This window comes from Bacillus rossius, chromosome 11 (genome assembly GCF_032445375.1).
Source record: "Bacillus rossius redtenbacheri isolate Brsri chromosome 11, Brsri_v3, whole genome shotgun sequence".
In the NCBI taxonomy this organism is placed as follows: domain Eukaryota; kingdom Metazoa; phylum Arthropoda; class Insecta; order Phasmatodea; family Bacillidae; genus Bacillus; species Bacillus rossius.
The window spans coordinates 38686714-38712925 of record NC_086338.1 but is presented as its reverse complement, the minus strand read 5'-3'; the positions used below and the strand labels follow the sequence as shown (position 1 = coordinate 38712925).

The window sequence follows — 26212 nt, the reverse complement described above, 5'->3', positions numbered from 1 at the left end:
GCCAAGACCCGGGCCCATTCGCTTCCGAGGGGCCTAACGTGAGGCGAGGGCAAGGAATAGCCCCCCAGACCAAAGGACGTTAGAGAGATCCAGTCTGGAATATTTGGAAAAATGACCTCTTTGAAACCACATTTTTTTTTTTAGCCAACCTGGCTCTTAAATTTGGATTATGGTTTTGCTAGTTAGGTAATTAACTTTTGGTCAATTTCCCAGAGTTTTCCTAGATGTAGAAGACACTTTTTTCAACAACCCGAGTCAACAACCCGAGTTTTCCAGATATTCCCTGTTTGCGGGGAGACACACACACAGACACAGAGAGAGTTTATACTTGAACATTATCCAGTACAATAGTACAATAACTTCGCAACCAGAGTTTCCAGACAGAGATGCATCCGTGCAAGGACCCCCAACGGGCGAACCAGCAGTCTCAACAAACAGGGAGACGGCCGGCGGCAGCGAAGCGGCACGACGGAGCCAGAGTCGTCCGTCCGACGCGCAACCATTCAACAACCGCCGACATTTTATAAATAAGCGGCCAGGGCGTCGCGCCGGGCCTGGAAGGACAGGACACCGGCTCCAGTCGGCCCGGCGGCGGCGACCAGAAATAGCGAGACTGGGCCACGCGCGTATTGCCGCATGCACTCCCTTTCCCGCGGCCGATCAGCTGGCTTCACCGACGAGCAGCACGGAGGGGGGGGGGGGGAATCTTTAATTTCTGTACCACGAAAATTCACAAGTCTATCGCTAATACAATTAACTGGTAGAGATACGTGCCGGTCATGTTAAAAGTTATGGCCACTGTAACGTTTACAATCTTCTTCTTTTTTTTTTCAATTTTAATGTTTTCAAACCTCAATTATTATTTTTTAACAAATTCATAATATAGCTATAGTTACTGTTTATAAAATGTTTTATAAATTCCTAAGTGTTTTTTTTTTTAGAAACTTTAAGGACAATTGTTTGAACAAAGCTCATGTAATTGTGTCGTATAAAGTTGTAAATTAATCTTTTTTTGTATGTTGCCTTTAACAAGTATAACCTAATTTTTTTTCTATATTATTCATATATCAATAAAATAGTTTTCCGACAATCCTAAAAACCTGAGTTTTATTTTTAGTGTTCAGGGAAATCGAAATTTGTATTGATTTATTAATGAAATGGCAAAACATTAACTAATATATACATCAAAAGCTACACACAAACGATTAATTTAAAAATGTATGTAAAACGATCAAAGTCTTTTTCAGTTTTTAAAACCATTAAATAAATACTTACTACTTTTATACAAATTTTTTATAAACATTTAAATATAGTTATTTGTGATGTTATTTCAAAACAATGTGCAAAAACACGAAATTATTGAAAGAAAATAATTTAGGACACTATTCCTTATGTAATGGGGAGTGGCAGACAAAATTATTTGCCCCCGGCCCTTGAGTTACCCTCGCCGGCTTTGCTGATACTCGTTCCTCTACATCCTGGGAGTGTAGCTGTATCATTTACACGACTGGGCGCACCACCAGTGCGAAACCTGTTCATTATCGATTCTTACGCATTGAGGGAGATTAGGGCCCGCCATCTCAAATTTTTTGGCTGTAATTCTAATTTAGAACTATTTATTTTTCGGCATGTCAAGGCATAAATCATGTCTCTCAAACCTCTATACCTTGTTGCAAAGACATATTCACCAACAGGCTCTAGTATGCAAGCATCGTATGGAAATAACTTATTATTTCACGCAGGCAACTATCATAAAAGTCACACCAGTTCACACGAGTTGTCTTCATCAATTGGCCAAAGCTAAGTCATATGCCATGTTGACCAAAAAAAAAAAAACGTAGCACAGAAGATTTATTCCAAGCAATACCAAAATATTTGAAATTGCAAGATGGAGAGGCATTAATGTTTTAGCCGACATCTATTGGTGGTTTTAATAAAAAATATTTTAACTATCCAGTAATTATCCTCCATTAACTAACTAGCAGTGTGTGAACACAGTTTTTCGACAGATAATTTAGGTTATGATAGGTCTTTGTAAAATTTCTAGTAAACAGTTATAATCTCAAACTGTATTAAATAATTTTTTATTTAATTTATTGGAAATACTTTTTTTAAATTAAAAAGTGCCATGATTGATACTGAAAGCAGAAATCACCCGGTGAATATAATATTTGGACAATATTTCTTTCCACTACTATATAAATGAAAAGAAACATTTCCCAGTTCCCACCAAAACTGCCACCCTACTCTACTCTCACTGTCGCACCATGCTTTCATAACCTTCATAAACATATTCATACCCTTCCTACGGACAGTTTTCTATCTCTATCTCAATCCCTCTCACTCCCTCAATCTCTCTCTCTCTCATACACTGTACGATGCGTTGTAAATCAGTATGTTCGAAAGAAAAACATGGCGGTGAAAACTTGTGCGCGCGACCCATGTTCTATGTTGCCTTCATTTTTCAATAGCGAATCCACCTTTTGGGTTGGTGGCTACTCTTCCTGCTGAGGCAGGAAAAAGGCAGTTTCAGCAGAAGCAATAGACTGTGGTTTTGAGCACGGTGATAATAGTTGATGACTGTTGATATGACTGTTGATATGACTGTGATAAGAGTTGTACCTTTTTTTTCCCCTTCTGAGAATAAGCGTTCCAACAATGGTTTGCTACTGACCAGTTAGCGGAATGCGGCATTGTTTGATATGTCGATGCAGGTGCGCCAATATGTAGTGTTCTCAAGGGAGACCCGCAGAAATTCAATTTTATTATTTGGGAGGGGGGGGGCACCCGGCCAGAGAGTTTTGCACATGGGGTTAGGCGACACAAGTCATCTCTGGATAGGGTGCTTGTATGTTGTATAGTTCCCGTATTTTGGCCTAAATCAGCAATCAGCAGAAATATAATATATACATAATTTTTATGTTTACGTTTTATCAACCCTTTTTCATAGCCTCGTTTTAGAAAGCGCAAAGAGAAGCTGCTTAATTTCATGAAGGGGGAAAGAACCCATGCGTCAATTGCTCGAAATATAAATTATGTTAAATACTTAGTTCGACATATCAAGGGTTAGATACGACCAATATAAAAAAATGAACTGGGCGACGACAACGAAATCATCAACTACGGTAAACACTCGACGCTACACAAATGGAGGAGATTAATCAAGGAACAAAACATAGTAGGACTAACGAGGGCGTTCTGAAAAGAATGACGTTCAGGGTTTGCGGGTAGCAGCTGCGAGGCAGAATGTCCTAGAAGTGGTTTGAGAGCAAGATCCGTCAAGTGGTTATCCAAATTACTCGTAGTGAAAGGTGAAGGTTGCGATGGTGTCATTCCCGAAGATGTCGGCGGGCATCTAGGACTCGCGACGTCATCTCCTGGCAAGAACAGAGGGGTTTTGTCTTGAGTGACGGCAGTCGAGCCACGCGGAGCTGGTTAAAACCGATTCGCGGACCTGTAAGTGAACGGATTATTGGCCAATCATCCAAACTACTGAAACTACCGGAAATAAAACTGCTCCAAACTGATTCAAATTAAATACTTCACAGTTTCTAAGGTATATAGTATTGAATGAACTTTTAGACTCCACAGTTTTCTACCCACTAAGGCCACATACTATTGAGACTACCAGACAGCTCCAAGATTTTTGTGTGAAAACCTGGAGTTGTCAGGTCAGTCCGATAGATTTCAACAAGTATGACCAGTATGAACAATCTTATCTGTTTAATAATTATGGTACCAACATTATGAAAACGAAATTAACTTTATTTTGTCTTGGAGAAACATTTTTTTTATAATAAAGATTTACAGGGCAAAATTAAACAGCAGTGTTTGACACCAGATGGTATTAGCGGTACAGGTATTTCTCGCGAATAAATCTGAACGCTCATCACACTGCAGTAAGGTTATGTCCGCTCGAGCGGTTTGATCCCTTGTGACTGGCGGCCGTCTGCAGGAGAAGCCATTGCCCCATTTGGCCGGGTCAGTGTTTATTTTTTGCACACTTTAGCCTGTGTTGTTAGTATAGAGCTATCAGGTTTTATTCTCTAGTGTATTTGCTCAGACCGACATTTGTTACGCGTTGACTGCTACATAAGTTGTTGAATGGGCACGCGAATTGATCCGCTTGCAAATGGTTTGCCATCGGCTCCAAGTCCATCAGGATTGTCGGAATCTCTCGTCAAAATTCGGGTGGAGTAGAAACTAAAACGTGTTTGAAGTATAGCCTGCCTCTTCGAAAATGTCAAAGATCTTTGAACCTCATTAGCAATATGGTTAAGTAATCATCAGATACAGGAAAACTCTGGGCTTGATATGGGAATGTGTGTTCAGATTTAAAAACCTTTAATATTTCACGAAATTCTTTGTCTGAGGTACTTCCGGTGGCTTTGAACCAGTTGTAAACCTGCTAACCAATGAAATATCGAATAACTTGCCACTTGTTCAACACTCGATAAAACATCAGCAACCGACTAACACATGGGGGCGGCTCAAGTGTAGGGCGAAGAACTATGGTGTCTAACGTGAAGGTATTCATGTCACTGACAATAATGAAAAGACCTAACAAATAGAGAGACCATTAGGAACTCAACAATTCGCAGGTTCAATGACCTGTACAATGCACTCCACAGTCCTCTACATACTAGGGAGAATGTCCCTTGTTCATCGATGGATCTCTTGAAATATGTCTTAAATAGGTGCCTGTGATTCGACACTTACTTTTAAGAGGGTTTTCACGTTGGCTCTTCAAACAACATGGACCAATCGCAGAATCAGACAGAAGTTCCATGTCCTGCTCGCGAAAATAATTCCAGTCCAGCTGTTTTGTTAAAACTTTCCAGCTTTGTGTTTCGTGGTCGGCTTGGTTTATTTCAGGAACTGTGTCGACATTCGGCACAACCGATCACAGCCATCCAGCGCGGAAGCAAACGCGTCCTGAATGGCCCGGTAAAAAAAGGTCAACGGCTTCTCTTGGAGACTGTAGCTAATCACTAGAGACATGCAAAATTCGCGGATTCATCTCGCGATAGACTAGCATCAAAACAACTATACCTTCGTACCGCTTCTGCGATTGGCCCACATCTTACCCGGGAACTGTGAGCCAATGGAAAACACTAAACCAAGAAAGTGCCGAATTACGGACAGTCTAGTTGAGACATCTCACGCGTCAGTAGCCAATGAACAAGTGTCATTTCCGCGAGTATATTTAGGACTGTGGAGACTATCCTAGAGGTCAAATGAATCCGCGAATTTTGCAGGTCTCTACCAATCACAAAGAAACAATCGCTAGCGCGGGCACACCCCACTGCTGTCTAATGAGCGATCAGAAATACACGGCCCTCTAGGTATTTGTTTTTAACCTCGGCCCGTCGCGAAAGGAAAACGCCGCCGAATTATTTCCGGGCTGCGCGCTCGACACCGTCGTGCCGCGTGGGCGGTGTGTTGGCCGCGTTCGCCGGACAACGCAGACTGTTCCCCGCGCAACTGGGGCGCGCCGCGGGACACAGCGAGGAGTCTGTTCACCAGCACAGACCGGCGCACCAGGGGAACATTCCTACCCCACTTTCAAACTGTCCGGTCCCGGCCGTCACAGGACAGCTGCAGATCAAATACTTCTGTCTGAAAACTGCTCGCAATTTTAGAGCAACATTTTATTAAGTACAACATGTAAGCATTTTCGACATCTAAATTGTCTTAGCATTTCGTCTCAACATGTGTTTTTTTAAGTATAAATACTACCGTTTAGAAACTCAAAACACATGCTTCCAGCACTGCTCACCTATATTCGCTGGTTTGCAATTGAAATGGAATGATAGAAGATCTACAGCCTTATCGTGCAAAAATAATAGTAGATCAAATCTGGGGCCCTTCTTTTCAAGCGGCTTGATATTTTGAGATATATATATATACACGTAAATAATAACTCGGGTGACGAAACAGGGGGCACAGACGTGACCTATTCATGTGAATGCAGACCTACTCTCAGTCCGTCGTTTAATGCTGCACAGAAACATAAAGTTTGGATTTTTAGTTATATTTCAACTATTTTAAAATATTTTTTTGGAAAGCTCGACTTCAAGAGTTGGAGAGAAAAAAAAACACACACACACGGTAGTAAACCGGCAGAAAATGTTCGAATATTGGTTCAAAAAGAAAAGGAAATTGTTAACTCAGCCGCAGGGGGGAGGTGGAGGGGTTTATTTTTTGCCTGCTATTTTTTTTTGTGGGGGGAGGATACACCCATATCTCTTCTCTCTCTCTCTCCCCCCCCCCCCCCCCCCCCCCCCGCCCTACGTATGCCTCTGCTTAGCCGGTTGTAAAAGTTAAATAGTTGGGTAACAGGTATGTAATCAAGAACCAACTACGAAAACGCTTTTTCTCGGCACTGACCTTGAAGCGCTTATCGGAGCCCGTCTTCTTGAGTGGCGGTCGGTCCGGTGGCGTAGCGACGGCGCCCTTCTCCCCCTTGCCCTGGCTCAGCTTCCTGAGGGGCGGCGGCAGCCATTTCCTCCTGCAACCCGCCGAGCAACAGCTGGCTTGCTAGGTCGCTCACAAGGCAACAAACATTACGGGAGACAAACAGAACCAGGGGCGTAACCAGGTGGGGGGGGGGGGGTGTTTAGGGGTTCCACCCCCCCCCCTTAGCACCAAATCTTTATTTAAATTTCTTATTCATCACTCAAACAAATTTCATATTAAAAATTAATAAAATTTTTTACCATTACAATATTTAAATTTAAGTACCGAAAACTGCTAAAAATAGCACTATTTTACACCTTATAATCGGACCCCCCGCTTTAATACGGGGGGACCATGCTTCTTAACACCCCCCCATACACAAATCCTGGCTACGCCACTGAACAGAACAAATACAATACAAAAAAAAAGGGGGGTTGTCTGTGAAGTCGGTTTACGGACGATAATTTTACGTGATAACGTCATAAGAAAACATTGATGAAAAATTGCATACTTTTTATTTTATTTTTCAATTACGTATTATTTACAGTTTTTGAAAATTTAATTTAAAAAATTTGTTTGAATATAATCATGAACAATTAGTTAAAGAACCCGCTTAACCTGCTTGATATTATAGAAGATTTTCTCGCACGGCGGTTGGCCGGTTCTTGCTCGCTCGGCTCAGGCGGAACGTTGACAATTTTCCGTGCGTGCAGCCGGCGTTCATCGATTTATAAGGCGTTATCACGTCAAAAAAATCTACTACTATTATCTACTACGGTCTCACATGCCATGTTGATTGCTACAACTTCTCGTAATTACTATTAAGGACTATTTTCAGAAATTTTTAATTCTATACATACCATGCATTTGTTGTTGTCACTAATATTGTCATGAGATATTCGGCTAAGTGAATATCTATTGACATGCGAGGGATGTATCGAAATAAATTTTTCCAAAAACACTGGTATTCCATTATGCCATGCTCATCCTTGGATCTGCTGTCATGCCACGGGTCTAGGCGCGCACGTGCAAACATCTGCCAATGACTCGAGCACGTGAGGACAGAGGCCATTACCACACGGATCTTAAGACAAAACCTTGGGATAAGCGGGGATGGAAGAAATGACGTGAGAAAGTGGCTCTTGCGTGTGACGCACTCTCATTTTTGATTGATCGGTTCCACACACCGTGTAGATTCCCCCCCCCCCCCCCAACAATTTCTTGTTATTACTATTTTTTTTAGAGAAAAGCGTGGAATGAACTTCCTTTTCCCCGATCAGAGCTAGCAACGAAAGAATTGCTGCGGAATTAAAGCAATTTCCCAATTTTGCAAGTTACAACAACAAGAAAAAAGGATACAGTTAAACTAACACAATGTTCTAAATTAATTTAAATATAAAAAAACTTGAAAGAAAAAAAGAACAATTTAAAACATTTTCAATAAAAATGAGTAACTGAAAATCAAAACAAAAAGTTACTATTGCTTTCTCTTGGCATACTAGGGACGCGAGTGAAGATGTTATGGTAAATGTAAAATAATACAAGCAAGTAACGAGTACAAGAAGAGGAAAAAGGAAAGGAATGCGAAGGGAGAAGCAGGGTAGGATGAGAGAGCGCGGAAGAGATAAAGGAAAGGGAATGTGCAACTTCAGCGCCGCAGGCACGTAAACTACGTGACGTAAAACTAGCAAAAGGAGGGGGGGAGGGATGAGGGAGAAGCTCAAAAACACGCAACTCTCGATGAAACAATGCAGTGTAAGCACACTTACAACTATAACTGCAAGTTCGATTGAGGAAATTAAATGTTTTGGTGAATTAACAAACTTATAGAGACAAAAGTTTAAAACACAAAAATTAAAAATATCCAAAAAACTAAAATAATTTTTTTTTTCAATTATGTGTTTCATTATAAATATCGCTATCTCATTTACTATCACACATCTCATGATATATTAATGAAATAAAGCTTTAAAAAATTATACAGCCAACGACCAATAATTAATACATTCAACCATTAAAACACATTGCCGGAACATTTTTTTTAAAAGGTAACTTGCGTCCACCATAAAAATATGAAAATGTTCTTTTTTTACGCTGTTTAAGCCTTCAATGATGAAGTACTGCTGTAGCTTTCTTTATAATCTGCACATCTAGTACCGAAATAAACAAGGTCAGCAATAATTAACTATTTCCAAAAGGGCAAAACCGTATTAGTCTCTGCTTGGACGCACTCGCCTAACAACTTCCGAAAGTGGTAGGTGTCTCAATGCCATTTTCAGATTCATTCTGCACGAGTTAAAATGTCACAATCTGCTACACATATATGGCAACAAAAAAAAATACTGGAACTCAGCACTCTACTGTTCCAATGATAGTATTATATTTTCACGAAATTAAATACGAACAAAAATATGAATTTCAAATTACAGCACACTATACTATTCACATTAAACACACAAAATTATAACAGAACTCATGGGGTCAGTCTAGTCATGAATGTTCTATGTGAGGCGGGACGTTAAGTGCGACGCTCGCTGGCGCTTTCTAGCGTGGTATCGCCTCTAAGCGCATAGCTCTGAAATATCGCGCTGTCTTCTCGTCGTGCATTGGACAACTAACTATGAAATCTGGGCGGTAAAGATAACATTAGATGACGGAGAAATGAAGATAAGGATGTAATTCAAGGCCCTCGAGTGTAACAAAAAATCTGTAACGGGCTTTTCATGTATGAAAATGATTATGAAAATACTTTTTAAGAACGAAGTACGGAAAACAAAACTACCCATTCGGCCTCAGCGCATTCTTAAATGCTTTTCGTAAGTAGACACTATGCAGATATGTTGGGTAGTTTTCCAATCTCGTGGTTTCTTCTGCAATTCTGCACAGCGTATATATGACCAGACAGGCGGGGTCATTAACTATATTCACGGTAACTATCAATGAGTCAACCTCAAAATTTATTATTTTTAACGCAAAAAAAATCGTAAATTCATAAACTGCAAAGTGAGAAATGGGGTCATTAAATCGCAAAGTAATATTTTACTTTTAGTGCTGCTCATACGTTTCTGGGGACTCGTGTATCATGGCATGGTTTTTTTTAATGTAGGCTATTTTTTCTGTATTAAAGCCAGACGTAAAAACACTTTATTCAATCGATGTAACGAAATACGACAACTTTCGTGCACCCAACCGTGACAGATTTTTTTTAAAAATAAATAAATGTGTGTATGGGCTTTAAAAACAGACAGAGAGAGGGCGGAACACCTTCCTGGTGAGGACGGGGAGGGAGTGGAATGGGCTGGGGGAGGAAATGGTGGAGGTCAGGGATGGGAGGGAGCTGAGGAGAAAGCTGATGGAGGGGGGGGGGGGAGAGGGGAGTGAGTGGGAGTTCTTGCCACCGGGTGAAAGCCCAATTGCAGGTTAAGTAATAATAATAATAACTCACCCGCTTAATTTTGTATCGTGTGATTTTTATATAGCTCTTATGTCACGTTAAAATTATTTTCTTAATTACATGAATGAACTTTAGAATCATTTTGTAAACTATATTGAAATAATAAAAAAATTCTATAAAAATATTGCACAAACAATGAAATATCCTGTGCAATAATCACGTCACTAACAAAGGTTTATTGAGATTTGAAACAGTTGCCAAATCGAATTTTTATTTCTTCTTATTTCAAGTGAAATTCAACTACTTTCTTTTTACAATGCATTAACAGAATTGCAACCCACATTTTTCACTGCCAAATATGATTTTAAAAACAACTTACAAGATGGGGCACGCTAAATATTTGTATAATATGACATAGGTAGTCCTTTCAATCCAATACAAGATTACTGTAATATAAATGTTTAATTTTTCTTGACGTGTTCATAAACATGAAAAAAAAATATTTTAGTACCCTGATTATAGTAATCATTCAACGTAATTGCTCAACCAAACTTTAGGGATAACACATGGAGCAAAGTGGAGCTTTGGTATGTCACTGGTTGAGACCACGTCATTGCACGATTGAGAAATGGGGTCCTTGCAACAGGCCATGACCGATACTTTCTCCTTATTCCTGATATCAGTGCGATAACTGTGTGTTATCGCGTCTAATGACGTCGCTTCCTAAATGAGACAATATTTGAGGATTACATTAACTTTCTCAGCGTTGTCGCAGACTTTCACGATGTGGGCATTTTTAAGACCTTCGTCGCAAAATTTCGAGCTTAATACCAACATATACATGATTTTAGAAACGCGCTGTGTATAATATCCCAGGCTATTTTAGCGCAATCATTTAAAATTACGCAATTTCGACCACATATAAATGGTAGCACTAAAACTGTACACATTTCTCTATAAACTAACTACGAGACAACTAGCCAAAATTACCATTAACATATTTCTCAATTAAAACAATATATACAAGTAAAGCACATTGCACATCACAAATAACCTACTTCCGTGTGGAGCACAGAATTATGTAATATGTTCATAAAATAATGACCCAGTTAGAAATTTTAATAGTAGAGTTTTGGTTCAAGGTCACAAAGACTAACTCAAAACAGTTTTAGATGTATGGGATGTTGACCACAGAATCTACCTACGTAATCGTAAGAAATCTGTTCGGAAAGCAAGATGCCAACAACCGTGTGAAAGGTTTAAACAACACGTTTACGCATTAAATCTGGGACACTGTTTTATGGACACCTTGGATGTTTCAATATTGAATAATAATAAATACAGAAGTAGGGAAAATAACAAACTTACAAATATATGGGCTATCAGGGCGCATTAAAACTAAATCCGAAAATCGAAAGAAAAAAAAAGGCAGATAACTGAAAGCTTAAAACAGCTTACTTACCGTACTTCCTGGCCAATGCGAACGTTATTAACTATACACGGGAAAGAGCGAAGGACTACGCCACTTGTTTTTACGAAGAGCGAGGGGGCAGGCAAAAAAAAAACTGTGTAATCGCAACACAGATGTGGTGCAATACATTTCGACAAGACTCCCGCACAGGAGAAAAAAAACGGTCAGCTCTTAAAGAAATGTGGTAATAGCACGGCAACAATATTTCGAACTGAGAGTATCTACGGTGTGTTTACAAGCATGTTGGCTGCACTGCTCGCCCCCACTGGCGGAAGTAACAAGGGCGGCCACCGGAAGTGAACTGGCAGTCAATCTCTCGCTGTGCTCACGTCTCTATCTGGATTGTTTGAGGGCGAATTTCCCAGCTACCTGCACATCTGAGATATTACTAGTTCTTTAATTATTAAAAAAAAAAGCACTATAATCAAACGACGCGCACCAGAGGCTTGTAGGCCTACCTTCAAGCAGTGTAATCGAAGTAACTGTTCCGTAACCAGTATCCAAGTTTATCCCTCAATTAATGGTGGCTATTGCAAATTGTTTTGGAAACTATTTTGAATACATCTACATCTCAACAACTACTAAATCAAGGTCTCATGTGTATTTTACCTCAGCAACTAATAATCCAACTTTTTTTTAGTGAATTTTGAACTTTTTCCCGAATCTCTAGCAATAAAAATTACGAATTTTCCCAATATGGTGGTCTTGCTATCTGATAGGATGATGGTAGTAGAGGATTTAAAGTCTCTTCAAGAATGCTGAACATGGTTTATTGAAATTATTATTTTTTTTACATAAAATTAAACATTATTGCATCGATCGGGTATCGAACCAAGGACAGGAATCGATCGAATCAATATGTATATTAACGAGTGATTTGTTCAATGAATTTTGGAACTTTTCCCGAATATCTAGCATGATGCTTGTTTTAATAAGTACGTCGAAATATCCTGGACATGACAAAAATATCACAACACACTAACAATGCTGGGAATATATATTAGGTATTTTTGATCTGGTATGATGAAACAGTTGGCAGTACCTGCTGTCGGACAGGCACCTGGAGAAGGCCGCGCAGCAGGACTTGCACGGGCGACTCATGGACGCCTCTCTCATAGCGACTGGCTCGGCGCGGGCGCGCGCGCGGGTCTTATCGCGCTATCACGCCCTCAGATTATTACCTCCCGCCTGCTTTCGCCCCGGCACTCCGTCGTCGAGACGCAGGGGTGGCCAAGCCCGGCTGCACGACAGCCTTCGTGGCCCAGAGTCCGGGGCGCAACAACAAGGGGGGGGGGCAAGGGTATTTTGCCCCCACCCCCCTCTGAAACCATGAAGTGGGGGCAAACGGGGGCAAAGAAAGTGCTGTGTAATCAATTTTTAGATAATAAAACTGCTTAAATAGCACCATTTTCCAACTTGAAATACAAATTTTCCCGGGGGAGGACTACCCGGACCACCCACGCTTCAATAGGGGGAGGGGGGGGGATCGATGATTCTTTATAAAAAGGTATATTGCCACCCCCTCCCCCCCTTTTGGAAATTTAGTTGTAACCCCCTGCCTAGAGTCCAACATGTTCGGGACACCACAGAACGCCAATATAGTCTTTAACGGGAACCTACTTTCATTTGGAACCATAACACTGACGGACGGATAAAGCACAGCCTGAACCGGTGGACCTGGAGATTTGAAATGTTCGAAGAAATATTCCTCGAGCACCCCAGAGATGCAATAAGGAATATATATATATATATATTAATCCTATTCCCAAGAGGGTGAAAATGGACGGTAAAGTTTATATGAAGCGAAATACCACTGGTCACCGATTCTCCGTAACTATGAGACCGACAGACTTGAAATTTGGCGAGCATGCTCATTTCTCTACGTAGCCATCCGCCAAAGGGATTTGATGACGATCAGTTCCCCGAAGGGAAGACTGGACACTCACCCGCTGAACACCCTCCTCTTGTTGACGGGCGAACTGGTCGTCAACTGGCCCGGACCTCCATCGCTGGTGCCGGGCTCTGCAACACAGGAACCACAGTCTCAGCCAATTAAATATGCACTAGTTTTAAAGAGATAACTGTTAAATGTATTATAAAAAGAAATATATCGAATAGGAATTTCATAAATGCAATTAATGTATCATCTAAAACCACTAATTTCAAACACTGCTTCAGGCCGAATAAACTTATGGATTACCTTTAGCTTTTTAACTGTTGATATTCTATGTACATCTGGTTTATATATTATCTTGCAATAAAACACAGCCGCTAGTAGGCCGAAAACAAAACAAGTTTATGTTTTCAGAAAGCGAATATGTTTTATTGGTGATCAAACATTTTTCCATCCAAATTTTTTTAAAATATGTATTTTCTGAATTAACTAGTTCCAGTTTGGCTGGAATAGTTCAAAGTTTCCGTTATAAAGTCTATTTACACTTAGAAATAAATTAATTTTTTTACACGCGACAAATTTCAGTTTTAAGTGTGTTCAGTAATTCAAACAATAAAAAAGTCTTAACAAATAGGCCTAAACTAAATTTTTAAGATTACACCTCAACATTCATACACAACCTGTTGAACAGAACTACAAAGAAACTTATGGATTCCTCTTCAAACAATAGTTTTATGCTACCGAGTTCAACATAATATCACACAACTTTTTATAGCACTATCTTCTTTGATCGTCAAAATAATAGAGGTGGGCAACTTCATCGCATACAACTTTTTTTTTGCTATTTGATGTCCTTGATATGTATTTTAGTGATGTTTATGACCAAACATACAAACACACACCTTTCCTTGTTGCGACTGACTAGGGTGCAATACTTGTGCGTACCACGCATGTAAAGATTCTATGGCAATGATACAACGCCTGGTGGTAGGCAAAACTGCGTTCGCGCAGAGGTGCCAAATCGCTCGCTATAACAATATTCGACTGACTGCTCCAACACCAGACGACTACAAATAAAACATGAACTAGTCTTTCAGTTACTTACCAGTGATATGTAAATTTCTAACGTCAGTAACGAGCAAAGTTATGTGTTCTCATTTTGCAAACCACCCATAATACGAAACCCGGGACACGAAAATTTATAATAGAATTATTTTAAATAAAGCGAACAGTGATATATTAACGAAAAGTAAATTTTCAACTGCATTTCTTGACGCGAATCACAAGTAGTTTCCGCATCCGCCGCTAGAATTCGCTCCCGAATAGGTACGTCGACTATCGTTATATCATTAGAATTGCAGAGCGAAAGGTTAAACTATATAATAAAACGGCTCCAATAAAAAGAGCGAAAAAGGCTTGAAAAAAAATACTATACACCTGCTTTGGACCCGATTTTCGACAAGGTATTTTATCAAAATACAGCCCATATTGTTAAAACTCATTAAAAAGTCAATAGTTTACGTTGTTCTCTATGAACTTACTGTGAAATTTGGCTCGCGCCATCCGCCAGATAGCAGCACCGAGGTTACACATTTCCGTTGCACCACGGAATTACTCCTACCAAATGCCGTATGACACATGAAAGAGCTCCGCAACAGTTGGCAACCTCTACGCGTGTGTTCTGCAGCGCAGAGGAGGGAACTTGGCAAGAGGACAGCATCGGACCAAGAGCTCGCCTCACTCCTACTGCACATCAGATACACTGGCTTACGACGATAACGTATCTCCTGCGCTGTCCCGCTAATTCCCGGCGCCATTCTGTCAACGCCACCTTTACGTGACGAGTTATTGCATACTTCCAAGGGCTGTGGCACTGCGGCTTGAATGTTTTTAATTGCGGCACGCAGAAACGAGGCATCATAGGAAGCTGCAACAACTGAGATGGAAGGACAGCGTTCTTGTATACATGTTTGTAAATAGTAAAGCTCAATAAAATTGTTTCTGATACCCAAAACATCGAATAACAAAAACTTCGTGAGCAAGTTATTCCATATTATTTTGATGAAGACACGCGGGGGGGTTCCAAAGTTGGTTATGGCGAAGATCTTCGCAACTTGAAACAAATTTCAAATATTTTTTTTCGGTTTGTACGCGAAATAACCGTCTCTGAGTGTGATTATCAAAGATGAAAACAACCCTCACGAAAAGGCTAGGCTGAAGTAGCTTACATAAACAATTTGGTGGCGATGTGGGTGATATAGGGAACAATAGTTGCAACACACTCATGCTTTAGACGTAACAAGTACGAGACTGCTTCCAGGGCCAGTTCCACAATGTCACGTAAACGGGGAGACGGACACGCACGGATCAGCTCGGCAAGGCTGAGCTCTTCCGGTTACGTTGCTCCGTGCTGTGGTGGTAGCCATGTTTGTTTACGTTCTAAATACGTTAAAACAATTTTAAAAGTACAAGAATAACAAGTGTTCTATGATTAAATTTGTCAATTTTTAATATACGGAAGCATAATGTAGTTTTTTTTAAATTAAATATTTCGTAAACTTGAAATGTGGAAGCAGTGGATGCGGTGGTAGAAGCTACATACCAGTGAGCAGACGCCGTATACCCAGCCTGCGCTCGGCGGATCACCAGGACACGAACCAACCACCGCCTCGGCCGGAGGTCCGCGCCCCACTGACCAGATACCGGCGTGGCTGTCCCCCTTCCCCCTCCTCCACTCCACAGCCACCATCCCACCCGAGCCAGGGGCCTCGCGTCATCCGTGAACCACGCAATTTCCCCTCTCGAGTCCCCCCCACCCCTCCCATGGGCGGGACAACCAACCTTCTCCTTCCCCGCTCGAACCGGTGACTCACTGCTGGAAGTATGCAGGGGCCACGCGTTTGCTTGTTTGTTTTGTTTTTGTTTGTGTTCGGCCACCTGGCCAGGTCGCCAAACGGCAGTTGTCCACGCCATTTAAAAGCCGTTCAACATTTTTTTTAAAGTTCCTTTTTATGAACATTGCACTTGTCTATAAAGTTCTTATTTCATCGTTTAGTTTTTTTTTGGACAGTCAAAAAGACTGAAACTAATGTTTTCACGTAGGTTTTAACGTAAGAAAAATTTCTAAACACGGTATTGTAACTGGTATAGGCAAGGGCGTCACCGGGTGTGGGGGGGGGGGGGGCAGAAGCCGCCACCGCCCCCCCCCCCTAGAATGTAGCCAAATGCAAAAAAAAATAAATACTTTTCCCACAACTTGCCCCCCCCCCCCCCCCTCGGCCATCGGCTGGCGACGCCCTTGGGTATAGGGAAGTGCAATGCGCGTTAAGGCTAATCTACAACTTCAACGTTCCAATTTGTGTCCGACGGACACTGATCGCCGATTGGTCCACGTGACTCCCCTGACGTGGTACGAGCAACATCGAAAGTACCAATACATCAGTCAACTTGAACTTTTTGTCCAAAATCTTGTGTCCTTCGGCAGCACAGAAGAACACTCGTGAAATTTGCTCTAACCGCTTCCCGTTTCGAAAAAGTCACGGACGCACGGAGCAGCAATGTAATCAACTATAACAACTATAACGAGGCATTGGAATTAATATTTATCGCGCGACTACACACCGTAACTGGCGGCATGGGCAAAAAAGGATAGTTGACCACTGCCATTTAATAACAGCAGCAAATTAGAATTTTTACTTGTAAACATTACGGCATTCCACACCTACGTAAACACCATGCTTTGTCGTTCAATTTCCCCAACAAGATCAAAAGCCAAATAAACTTATCCGATTGTTATTTAATGTATTTACGTGCGACACAAGATGCGTAAACAAATTCCATGCAAGCTATTTTACCAAGTTCCCAAGTTCAATTGTATTTAAATTATAGGATCACTGGTAAACTAATTGCAATAATTCTTAATCTTGATCAGGCAGCCATGAGAGTTTCATTTTACTCATAATAAATACTAGTTAGAAACCAAATTCATAATTATACATTTTAACAATAACACCTTAAATATTCAAGATGCTTTGAGAAGGTACATGGTTGTTCTAAGTAGCTAGGCCTCACACACCATTTATGTTATTTAATATTATCATTACAGTCTCACAGTCGTGATTTTGCTAGCGCAAACGTGCCCTCAGTGAGACGTTTCGTAATTGGGGGGGGGGGGGGGGAAAGAGTGTTGTGACCCTTACCTCTGGATCAACGCTAAAGTACTGTCTGCAAATCTCTGGTGAACCAACGTCTTTAGAGATTTTTCAGGACTGTTCAATACCATTTACTTAATAGAATTTTTTATGTCTAGAAACCAGGAAAGTTTGCGGATAAATTTGTTGAGGATAAAATTAGCAATCTTGCGTGTACTTTAACTACATCTGCATTCCTATTGGTTGATTTCTTACCGCGGAATCCCAAATTGTTTTGGGTGGGTCGACGTGATTCGGTGACTCTTCTGCTAGCTGGTGGCTGAGCGGCTCATAGTCGTTGAGGGGAGAGAAGTAACAATTGAAACGCAATCATTAAAGCAGCGCAAAATCATTAATGTTTGTAGTCTACCTTGCAACCAATATTTTTTTCTTCTATAAGTATGTAGAAGAATAATTTTCATATATAATTAGTAAAAGTAGACAATATACGAAATGTATCTACAATTTGCAGAAACGTGAGATTTTTATTTAAAAAAAGGCTGAAAGATTGTCACAGAAAATTTTCATATGAGGGCAGTCTCCAACTAGTTACATATGATGTGCTGCTATAAATTACTCGCAAGAGATGTGTAACATCTAACCACGGTAACCGGCAAAATAATATTTTCTCATGTTGCAAAAAATACACTTACAATATGAAACTCGTGGACATCAAATTTAACGTATAATTCTTTAAAATAATGCCGAGCGTGATAAATGTATATGCAAATTGTCTTTCAACAACATTTCTGGACGCGAATCGCACATAGTTTCCGCATCCGCAGCTAGAATTCGCTGCCGGAGCAGCTACGTCGACTATCGAATCATTCGATTAGCAGTTCGAAAATTGAAACTATACAAGTACTTAGACGGATCTATGATAAACGTAAAAAAAAATTGTTTGTCTGTAAAGTCGGTTTACGGACGATAGTTTAACGTCACGTCATAACAAAACATTGATGAAATGATTGCATACTTTATGATTAAATTGGATCATTTTTATTTTAATAATAAAAGAATAAATACTTGAAGTTATACTAGTTATCAGATTTTTTAAATGCAAGAATAATTAACCATTATTGTCGAAATTATTGTTGTAATAAGCAATGAAAACCACATTAACTTTTCACTTCACTTTATAAACAGTCGAGTGGAAGAGAGATATGTGCGGCGCAAGCGTACAATGAGGTAACGGGACACAGCGTAACGGAATAATGTGCGTAACGGGACACTTTTTCGTGCGTGCAGCCGGCGTTCATCGATTTATTAGACGTTGTCACGTAAAAAAAAAAAATTGGAGAGAGATTAAACACCGGCTTTTGACATGATTTTCGAAAAGGGATTTTTATTAAAAGTGCTTTCCATCTTGTCAAAACTCATTGAACAGTTGATACTACAAAGTTTCCCTTTGTCTTTGTGAACTACCGTTATTGGACTTCCATCGCAATTCGCGAAATTGCTCCCACCGAATGCCGTATGCTGAGAGCTAAGATGTCACCGCAAGTTAGCAAATTGCTGATGGAAATGAGAGACACCCCCCGCTGCTGGTTCGAGGCGGCAGGTTTTGTCGTCGGGCGGAGAGAGAGACAATGGCAGGCCCGGCGGGGCGGCAGGCGCTAAAAATAACGAGCGGAGGGCGACCCGCCACAATGCCGCGCCGATTGGAAGAACTCCATCCCCCTCCTCCCCCCAGGCCACTCTCGCGAGACATCGGCGGCCGCCGACGTGATTCACCCCCGTCCGGCTACCCAATCTGCGGGGCCGCACGCGCTCACAAAACAACACCCCGACTCCCAGACCACTCAACCCCGGCCAACGGGGCAATTAACACACACACACACACACACACACACACACACACACACCGCCCGTACGTGCGCTCGCGGGCGACATGCGTCATATACCCCGCCAATAACAACATAAATAACGATTTACGTAGCACATCCCATTCCCTCCTCACAACATTCAACCACCCCAAATAACAAAACATCATCTTTACAAGACGTTAGAAATGCTTTAAAATAGCCTAAAGGCGATCACTTCCCTTCCCCCCCCCCCCCCCCCCGAAATTCTGCCCCTGCACTTGACTTGAGAGGTATTCAATACCTGCCTCCCAAGACTCCCTCCTTCCCAAATCGTCCCTCTCGAAATCCGAAACCTGGGCGCGTCCCCGTGTTGAAGCGATAGTCAGTTTGAGTTCGGTCTTCGGGTCGGTGTTCGGAGTCTCGAGTGTAGCTACATGCTGGCGGCGATGGTAGAGATCGATACACGCCAACAACCAGATAATTATCCAACAGCTGTGTTGGGTACATTATTTCTAGTGCGAGTTAAAAATAATTACTATTAATTATAATCATATGTTTTAGATAGTTAAATGTTATGGTTTGAGTCTACTTTGATATTGAAGGTCCAATCGTCTTAAAGAAGCCATTAAGCTACGTAAATTAGTTGTGTTCAACAATTGCCGCAAACATTGTTGTGAAAGATGGATTCATGAGGGGGGGGGGGGGGGATAAAGAAGGGGACGTACGAATCGTTTAAGTGTTTCAAATCATTCGCGGGCTAAGGCGAGAGGTGTTCACCAGAGGACTCAAGTCCCTCACGCTTACTCGACGCCCCAGCACACTTAGAAATCTAACTTAGAATATCTTGTGAAATTCCTACGTGACTATAGACACTGGCGGAAACTTAAATCCCAATACCGATGCGACATTAGTTCAGAGGAATGCAATTCAGGGTAAGCAATAGTCTAGGCCACATATTTCATTAGAGTGTGTCCAGGTCACAGGTTCAATTACGCGCAAGAAGGCATGTGGCACGGTGGAACATCAAAAACCGCTGTAGTCGCCAAGATTTTTTTTTTAAAATTCAAGCATGCAAGCGTGCATGCATAGAGTCGTACAGGTTCCCTGTGTCATTCTGTGGGATGGAGTTGCACTTGGTCAGTCCAATCAGCTACAGCCAATGCTTCCCACAGTGTCCCACACGTGCTCAGTGGGCGAAAGGTCTGGTGATCTCGCAGGCCAAGGCAACTCTGTAGAGCAGTTGGGAGACAGCAGCGGTATGGGGACGAGCGATATCCTGTTGGGAAAAGTCATCCTTGAATTCTGCGAACGAATGGCGGCACAATCTGTGTAAACATCAGCGTGACGTACGACGCCGCTGACAAGGTTCTCGGGATGATGAGGGTTCCCTGATGCCAAAGGAAATCGCTCCCCAGACCACGACTCCTGGAGTGGGTCCAGTGTGTCGACGCCGCAGTCAGCTAGGTCTTCTTGCCAACATACTGCCACCTCTGGCACCAACAAAGGAACGGTTCTCATCTGAGAGCACACCAGATCTCCTCTCCGCCCTCCAATCAGCTCCAGCCTCTGGCCTCTAGGGCAGTGATCCGGAGTTAGAGGCATGGACGTCTGGCTCGGAGTTGTCCCACCTGAAGCTCTAATGGCTGCTTCACATGCAGTACGACCCACCACCGCCACGAGGCGAATACGGCGGTCTGCCCTCTCCGGAGTGGCCCGTCTTCTTTGGACAGTGCCTTGCAATTACCATTGTTGCACTGTGGGTACATCCCTACCGATTCTTTCTGCAGTAACCCGGAAAGAATATCAACCTTCTCTTTAAGGTAGAATACTTAAAAGTAATGCCGAACGTGAAAAAAAAAAACACAAATTGTGTTTTCAAATACATTTCTGGACGCGAATCACACGTAGTTTCCACATCCGCGCTAGAATTCACAGACGGTGCAGCAATGTCGAATATCGAATCATTCGATTTTGCGAAGCCAAATTTTAAGCTATATAACAAACGGCTCAGATAAAAGCGAACAACCACTTTTTAAAAACTACTGAACCCCCACTTTACACCTGATTTTCGACAAGGAATTTAATTAAATTACTGCTCATCTTGTTAAACTTCATTAAACAGTTAATACTTTAAGTTTTCCTTTCGTGTTTGTGAACTTTGGTTCGCGCCATCCGCCACAGATGGCAGCACCGTGACAGTTACACATTTCCGTTTCTTGTTTCCGTTCCATTCACGAAATTACTAGCACCAAGTGCCGTATACCGAGAGCTAAGATGTTACACGCGGTTGCATGGAAGTTTGAAGTAAAACTTAGCAGGATGTATAAGAATGGGATCAAACACATGCAAGTGTGCTATAATGAAAACATCCCATCGAGCGCCCCACTCTCCGTCATCTACCCTCTGAGCGGCGCACTTCAGTCACGCGGGACTCCGACTCACCCCACTTGTGGAAAGTATTTTTGCGTGCAGGTGTTGTCGCCGTGCAACAGTTCCCCCCAGCACTTCGCCCCGGCAGCTCGTTAGCTCGATGGGGCTCTTATCTTCGCCGAGCCCCCAGCACGCGAGGCTAATGACGGCGCCAGTAATTACCCCCACCTGCTGCTCCCGGCTAGGGCGAACGACCGCCCTGCTGCTGGCTGCTTGTTGTGCCTTGGGATGGTTTGGGGTTGTGTTATCATCCCAAGCATGCCACATTAGTCGAGACTGGAAAAATTCGCGCTTTGGATGACCTCTAGGACAGACTCCACAATCTCCTACATACTCAGGCAAATGCCACCTGCTCATTGGTTACCGACTCGTGACACGTGTCAACTGGGAGGCTTGCGATTCGATACTTTTTTGGTTAAAGGTTTTTCATTGGCTCAAAGTCCTTCAGATGAACTGTGAGCCAATCAGAGAAGCAATTTAAAGGTACAATTGTTTGGATTCTATCATATCGTGAAATGAATCCGCGAATTTTTCCGGTCTCTACACATTAGTTCAAACAGTTTGCAGGTCAACAACATTTTTCTGACATTTAATATTGAAAATCTGCCTTCGTGAAGGCAGAGATCGCACGTTACGAGAGTTCCGAAGACTGAAAACACAGTGCGCACTGACAATAATTTGGCATTGGCACGTCGCAAGGGGTTTAGCGTGCATTGGTTCGACGGTATTTACTCCCGTTGGCGGCTTGAACACATCCTCATGGTGAACAGTATGTAGAGGCGAATCAATCCAGCATTCTGCTGGAGTTATTATTTAAACCTTGCAGAGTCTCATTAAGGACGGCCACGCCGCTATTCGCACCCGGACTCTCCGAAATGCCAGCGCGATTCGCCGCTAATGTCCACGTGTAAATAAAGGGCTAGTTCACTGGAGGCTCCCCCACCTTAAGGTTGATTTCTGTAACAGTCTACAAGGAACTATCAAATATATTTATATAACGTACCAGAATAGTTTTAATAAATTTCAGTGGGAAATCAGATAAAACTATTTTTAAGCATTTTACGACACCAACTTACAACTTATTGTCATAACATTAATTTCAAAGTCTCAAAAATAAGTCTTCGTGAAGCTAAAAAAAAATCATCACAGGACGAATTACTCTTTACATTTTAATAAGAATTCAATATAACCGTACATAAGAAGAAATAACATCAATTTGATTAAGTTTTATGAGGGAAACATACTTACTCTATGTTAAAGATTCTCCATAAAACAAAATTTTTAACACAAGAAAAACCTTTACTTTGTTTTGTTACCTATGTCCACTTACAGACCGAAGTGAAAGAAAGAAAAAATAACAATGTGGCTTGTTACGATAATTCTTTTTAATTACTAATATAGATTTTTAAAAAAAATTGTCTCGCACTAGTTGGAGAATAATTTTCCCAGCCAATTTGCAAATGGTTTTCCACTCCTGTAATCCAGCGTCTGCTCAGAGCCGCGCCGGCCAGCTCGTCTCGGCGCGCCGTTATCGGCGAGGGTCGCACCACTACTCGGCGACCGGCAATAATGCTCGTAATGGCCGTCTTCCGGTAACCTTAGTGTGGGGCCTGCGCCTTATCGGCCGGTGCTGCCGCCACCACTCGTACACGACCTGTTCTCTCGCCTAGCACAAGCGTGTGTGCTTTCATCCCAACTCCCCCAACTGATTTTCCGAATAGTCTAAAAACAGAAAAAAAAAAAAAATATGTTTCTTCAAAAGCGTACGCGCAAAATAAATATATATATATATATATATATATATATATATATATATATATATATATATATATATATATATATACATTACTACTTCGAAGAAGTATAAAACTATTTAAATTCTCAATTCTTGAAACGCAAAAAAGAAAAAAAAAAGGGGGGGGGGGAGACAAGGACTGCATTTAACTGTATTTTCTACAGTATTATGCACTATATTATACATGTACAGTAATAGATTAACTGCAATATCCTTAGCGTGATGTTCAACTATGATCTCAAAACCATATCATCCTAGGTCAAAAAATTAACTTTAAAAAAAGTACGTAGCGGTAACCGAAGGGATTACCGCAAATATTTATGACTCGCGTGTATGGTGATACGATATTTTGATGTGTAACATCTTAGTTCTCCGTATGCGGAATTTGGTAGGAGTAATTTCGTGAACGGAACGAAAGTAAAATGGAATGAAATGTGTAACAAAGGTTCTCTCATTTGTGGCGGATGGCGGGAACCAATGTTCACAAAAACAAAGGGAAACTCATAGTATTAACTAGTAATAACTGTTGAGTGAAATTTAACAAGATATGCAGTATTTTAATAAAATTCCTTGTCCAATATGAGGTCCAAAGCTTGGGTTTAATTACACCCCCCCCCCCCCCCAAGTCGTTTCCGCTTTTATCGGAGCCGTTTCATTACACAGTGTAACCTTTCGCTGTTCAAATCGAATGATTCGATAATCTACGTAGCTGTTCCAGCAACGAATTCTAGCGGTTGGTGCGGAATTTACGCGTGTTTCGCGTTCGAAAATTTAGTTAAACAACAATTTGCGAATATTTATCACGCTCGGTATTATTTTTAAGAATTTCCTTAATTGTGTGCCCGAGTTTCGTATTTTAAGTATATTTGCAACATGAGAACACATGAATTTGCTCATTACAGAGATTATATTTTACACGTATCTGGCAAATTAATGGATGCCTCGCTCACATTTTATTATTAAATTAATTATTAAACTACTTAATTAGGATATCAAAATGTTCCAGAAGTTTCCAAAAAGTTCCAAAAAGAAATAGGTACTTCATAATTTACCTAGGTCTGCAGGCTCTGCCAAAAGGTTTTTTCCCCTTCAAATGTAGCAGTAACAACATATTTGTTTTAATTTAACTGCCGCTTGCCTGTGCTGTGTGCCTACTGTTGCTAATGTATGTAGCTTATAGCCTTGAGTATTTTTGTTATATCACTACTTGATACCTTTATGCCGCGCGCGCTATTGACAACTTAATTCCGGGAGTTAAACGAAATAAAGAATATGTATTCGGGTGTTTACACAGGAATTTGTGAAATGTAGGATCCCTTGGTTCCACAAGCATGTTTATTTTTTTCATTCTTATAATTACAAAATCTCTATTTAGTTTTACGTTTGATGTCTAGTATATCTCCCTGTACACGGCGCTGCTTTTGTTCTGTTCGGGCGGGCTCCTTGATTCGCCAACGAACTCGCGGTGTGGAGGCAGACGAAGCAGCAGGCGACTGCATGGCAGTTTAGGGACAGCGTGCGTCCGGGAGACATCCAGCCGAATAAAAAGTTCCGTTCTGTGAAAGTTTCTTGCAATTGGGGAAGACTGATTTAAAATTTATTTTTTGGACACACGCCATTTCTATGTTACACTGTATGCCTAGAGACTTGCAAAATTCGCGGTTTCGATGGCCTTCAGGATAGACTGCACATACCCCTGTACACTCGGGCAAACAACGCAAGTTCATTGGCTGCCGACTCGTAAGTCGTCTCAGCTGGTTTGTCTGTGATTCGATCCTTTCTTTGGTTGAGGGTTCATAACTGGTTGAGATTCGTCCAGATGAACAGTAAGCCAATAGCAAAATTAACTAAGAGGTATGTGTGTTTGAATTCTAGCCTATCGCCGAATGAATCTGCGAATTTTGCAGGTCTCTACGTATGCCATAAATAAACCTAAAAAAAACACGAATTCAGTGGATGTAAATAGTCGGGGGGAAAAAACGTCACAGCGTTGGCGAACACAGTAGACCGTCGAGACAGTTGCAAAAAAAAACAACGAATAAAGACAAAATCTACCTTGGCCAACACAGCGACAAAAGAACCCAGCGATGATAGATACTAAACAGATATTCTGGACACCAAAACGACGACAGCACTGACAAGCACAATACGCTATCTACGACATTTCGGGCCTGTCACATACAGTTTGATTCATTTTTTACCTACACATTTCCGAATTCGGGATGCCCGCCGACATTTCCGCTTCAGTACCCAAATTTTTAGTTTTTTTTTTTTTGTTTCGTCGCCATAGAATCACGAATTTTTTTGCTTTACGAAACTCGTGCATGCAACAATGGCTCATGCATGGTAGATGGTACACCATCTTGTGAAGCCATTCCATTTGTAATTGCTGTCCTCTACAAACTTATTCAGGAACGCCAGGCGTCTTCTTGCATTTTTAACATAATTCGTTAAATAAAAAAGTTTTTTAAGGAACCATTTCAAAATTTTAGTGACTTCAGACACAAATATTAATATACTAATTTTAACCTCGTGACACCGCAGGATCTACTCCAATGAGTGTCACAGGGTTCCCACACTCTTAACTGCTCATTATCCTGAGTTTGTCCTGGTTTTCCTGTCCCAGTTAACATTTTCCCCATGCCTTGCCGGTCTTTCTGGCAAAATAACAGATGTACTACAATACAAATACAAAACACACTTTCAGTGTGCCCTTTTATCATTTTTATAAGCACTACGTAACCAGCACTGCCAGTCTGAAAAAGTTACTGATC

At 41.3% G+C, this 26212-nt stretch overlaps 1 protein-coding gene across 9 annotated transcripts in view; it reads right to left on the bottom strand.

Annotated features, from left to right (window-relative positions):
• Positions 1-26212, bottom strand: part of LOC134536834 (kalirin) — a 402054-nt gene that overhangs the window by 71251 nt on the left and 304591 nt on the right. For all 9 annotated transcript variants that reach the window (XM_063376828.1, XM_063376829.1, XM_063376830.1 and 6 more), the window contains 2 exons: positions 13271-13346; positions 6391-6511 (listed from right to left, as the gene is read on the bottom strand). In XM_063376828.1, the coding sequence (XP_063232898.1) occupies positions 6391-6511; positions 13271-13346 (197 nt within the window). The remainder of the gene's footprint in view (positions 1-6390; positions 6512-13270; positions 13347-26212) is intronic.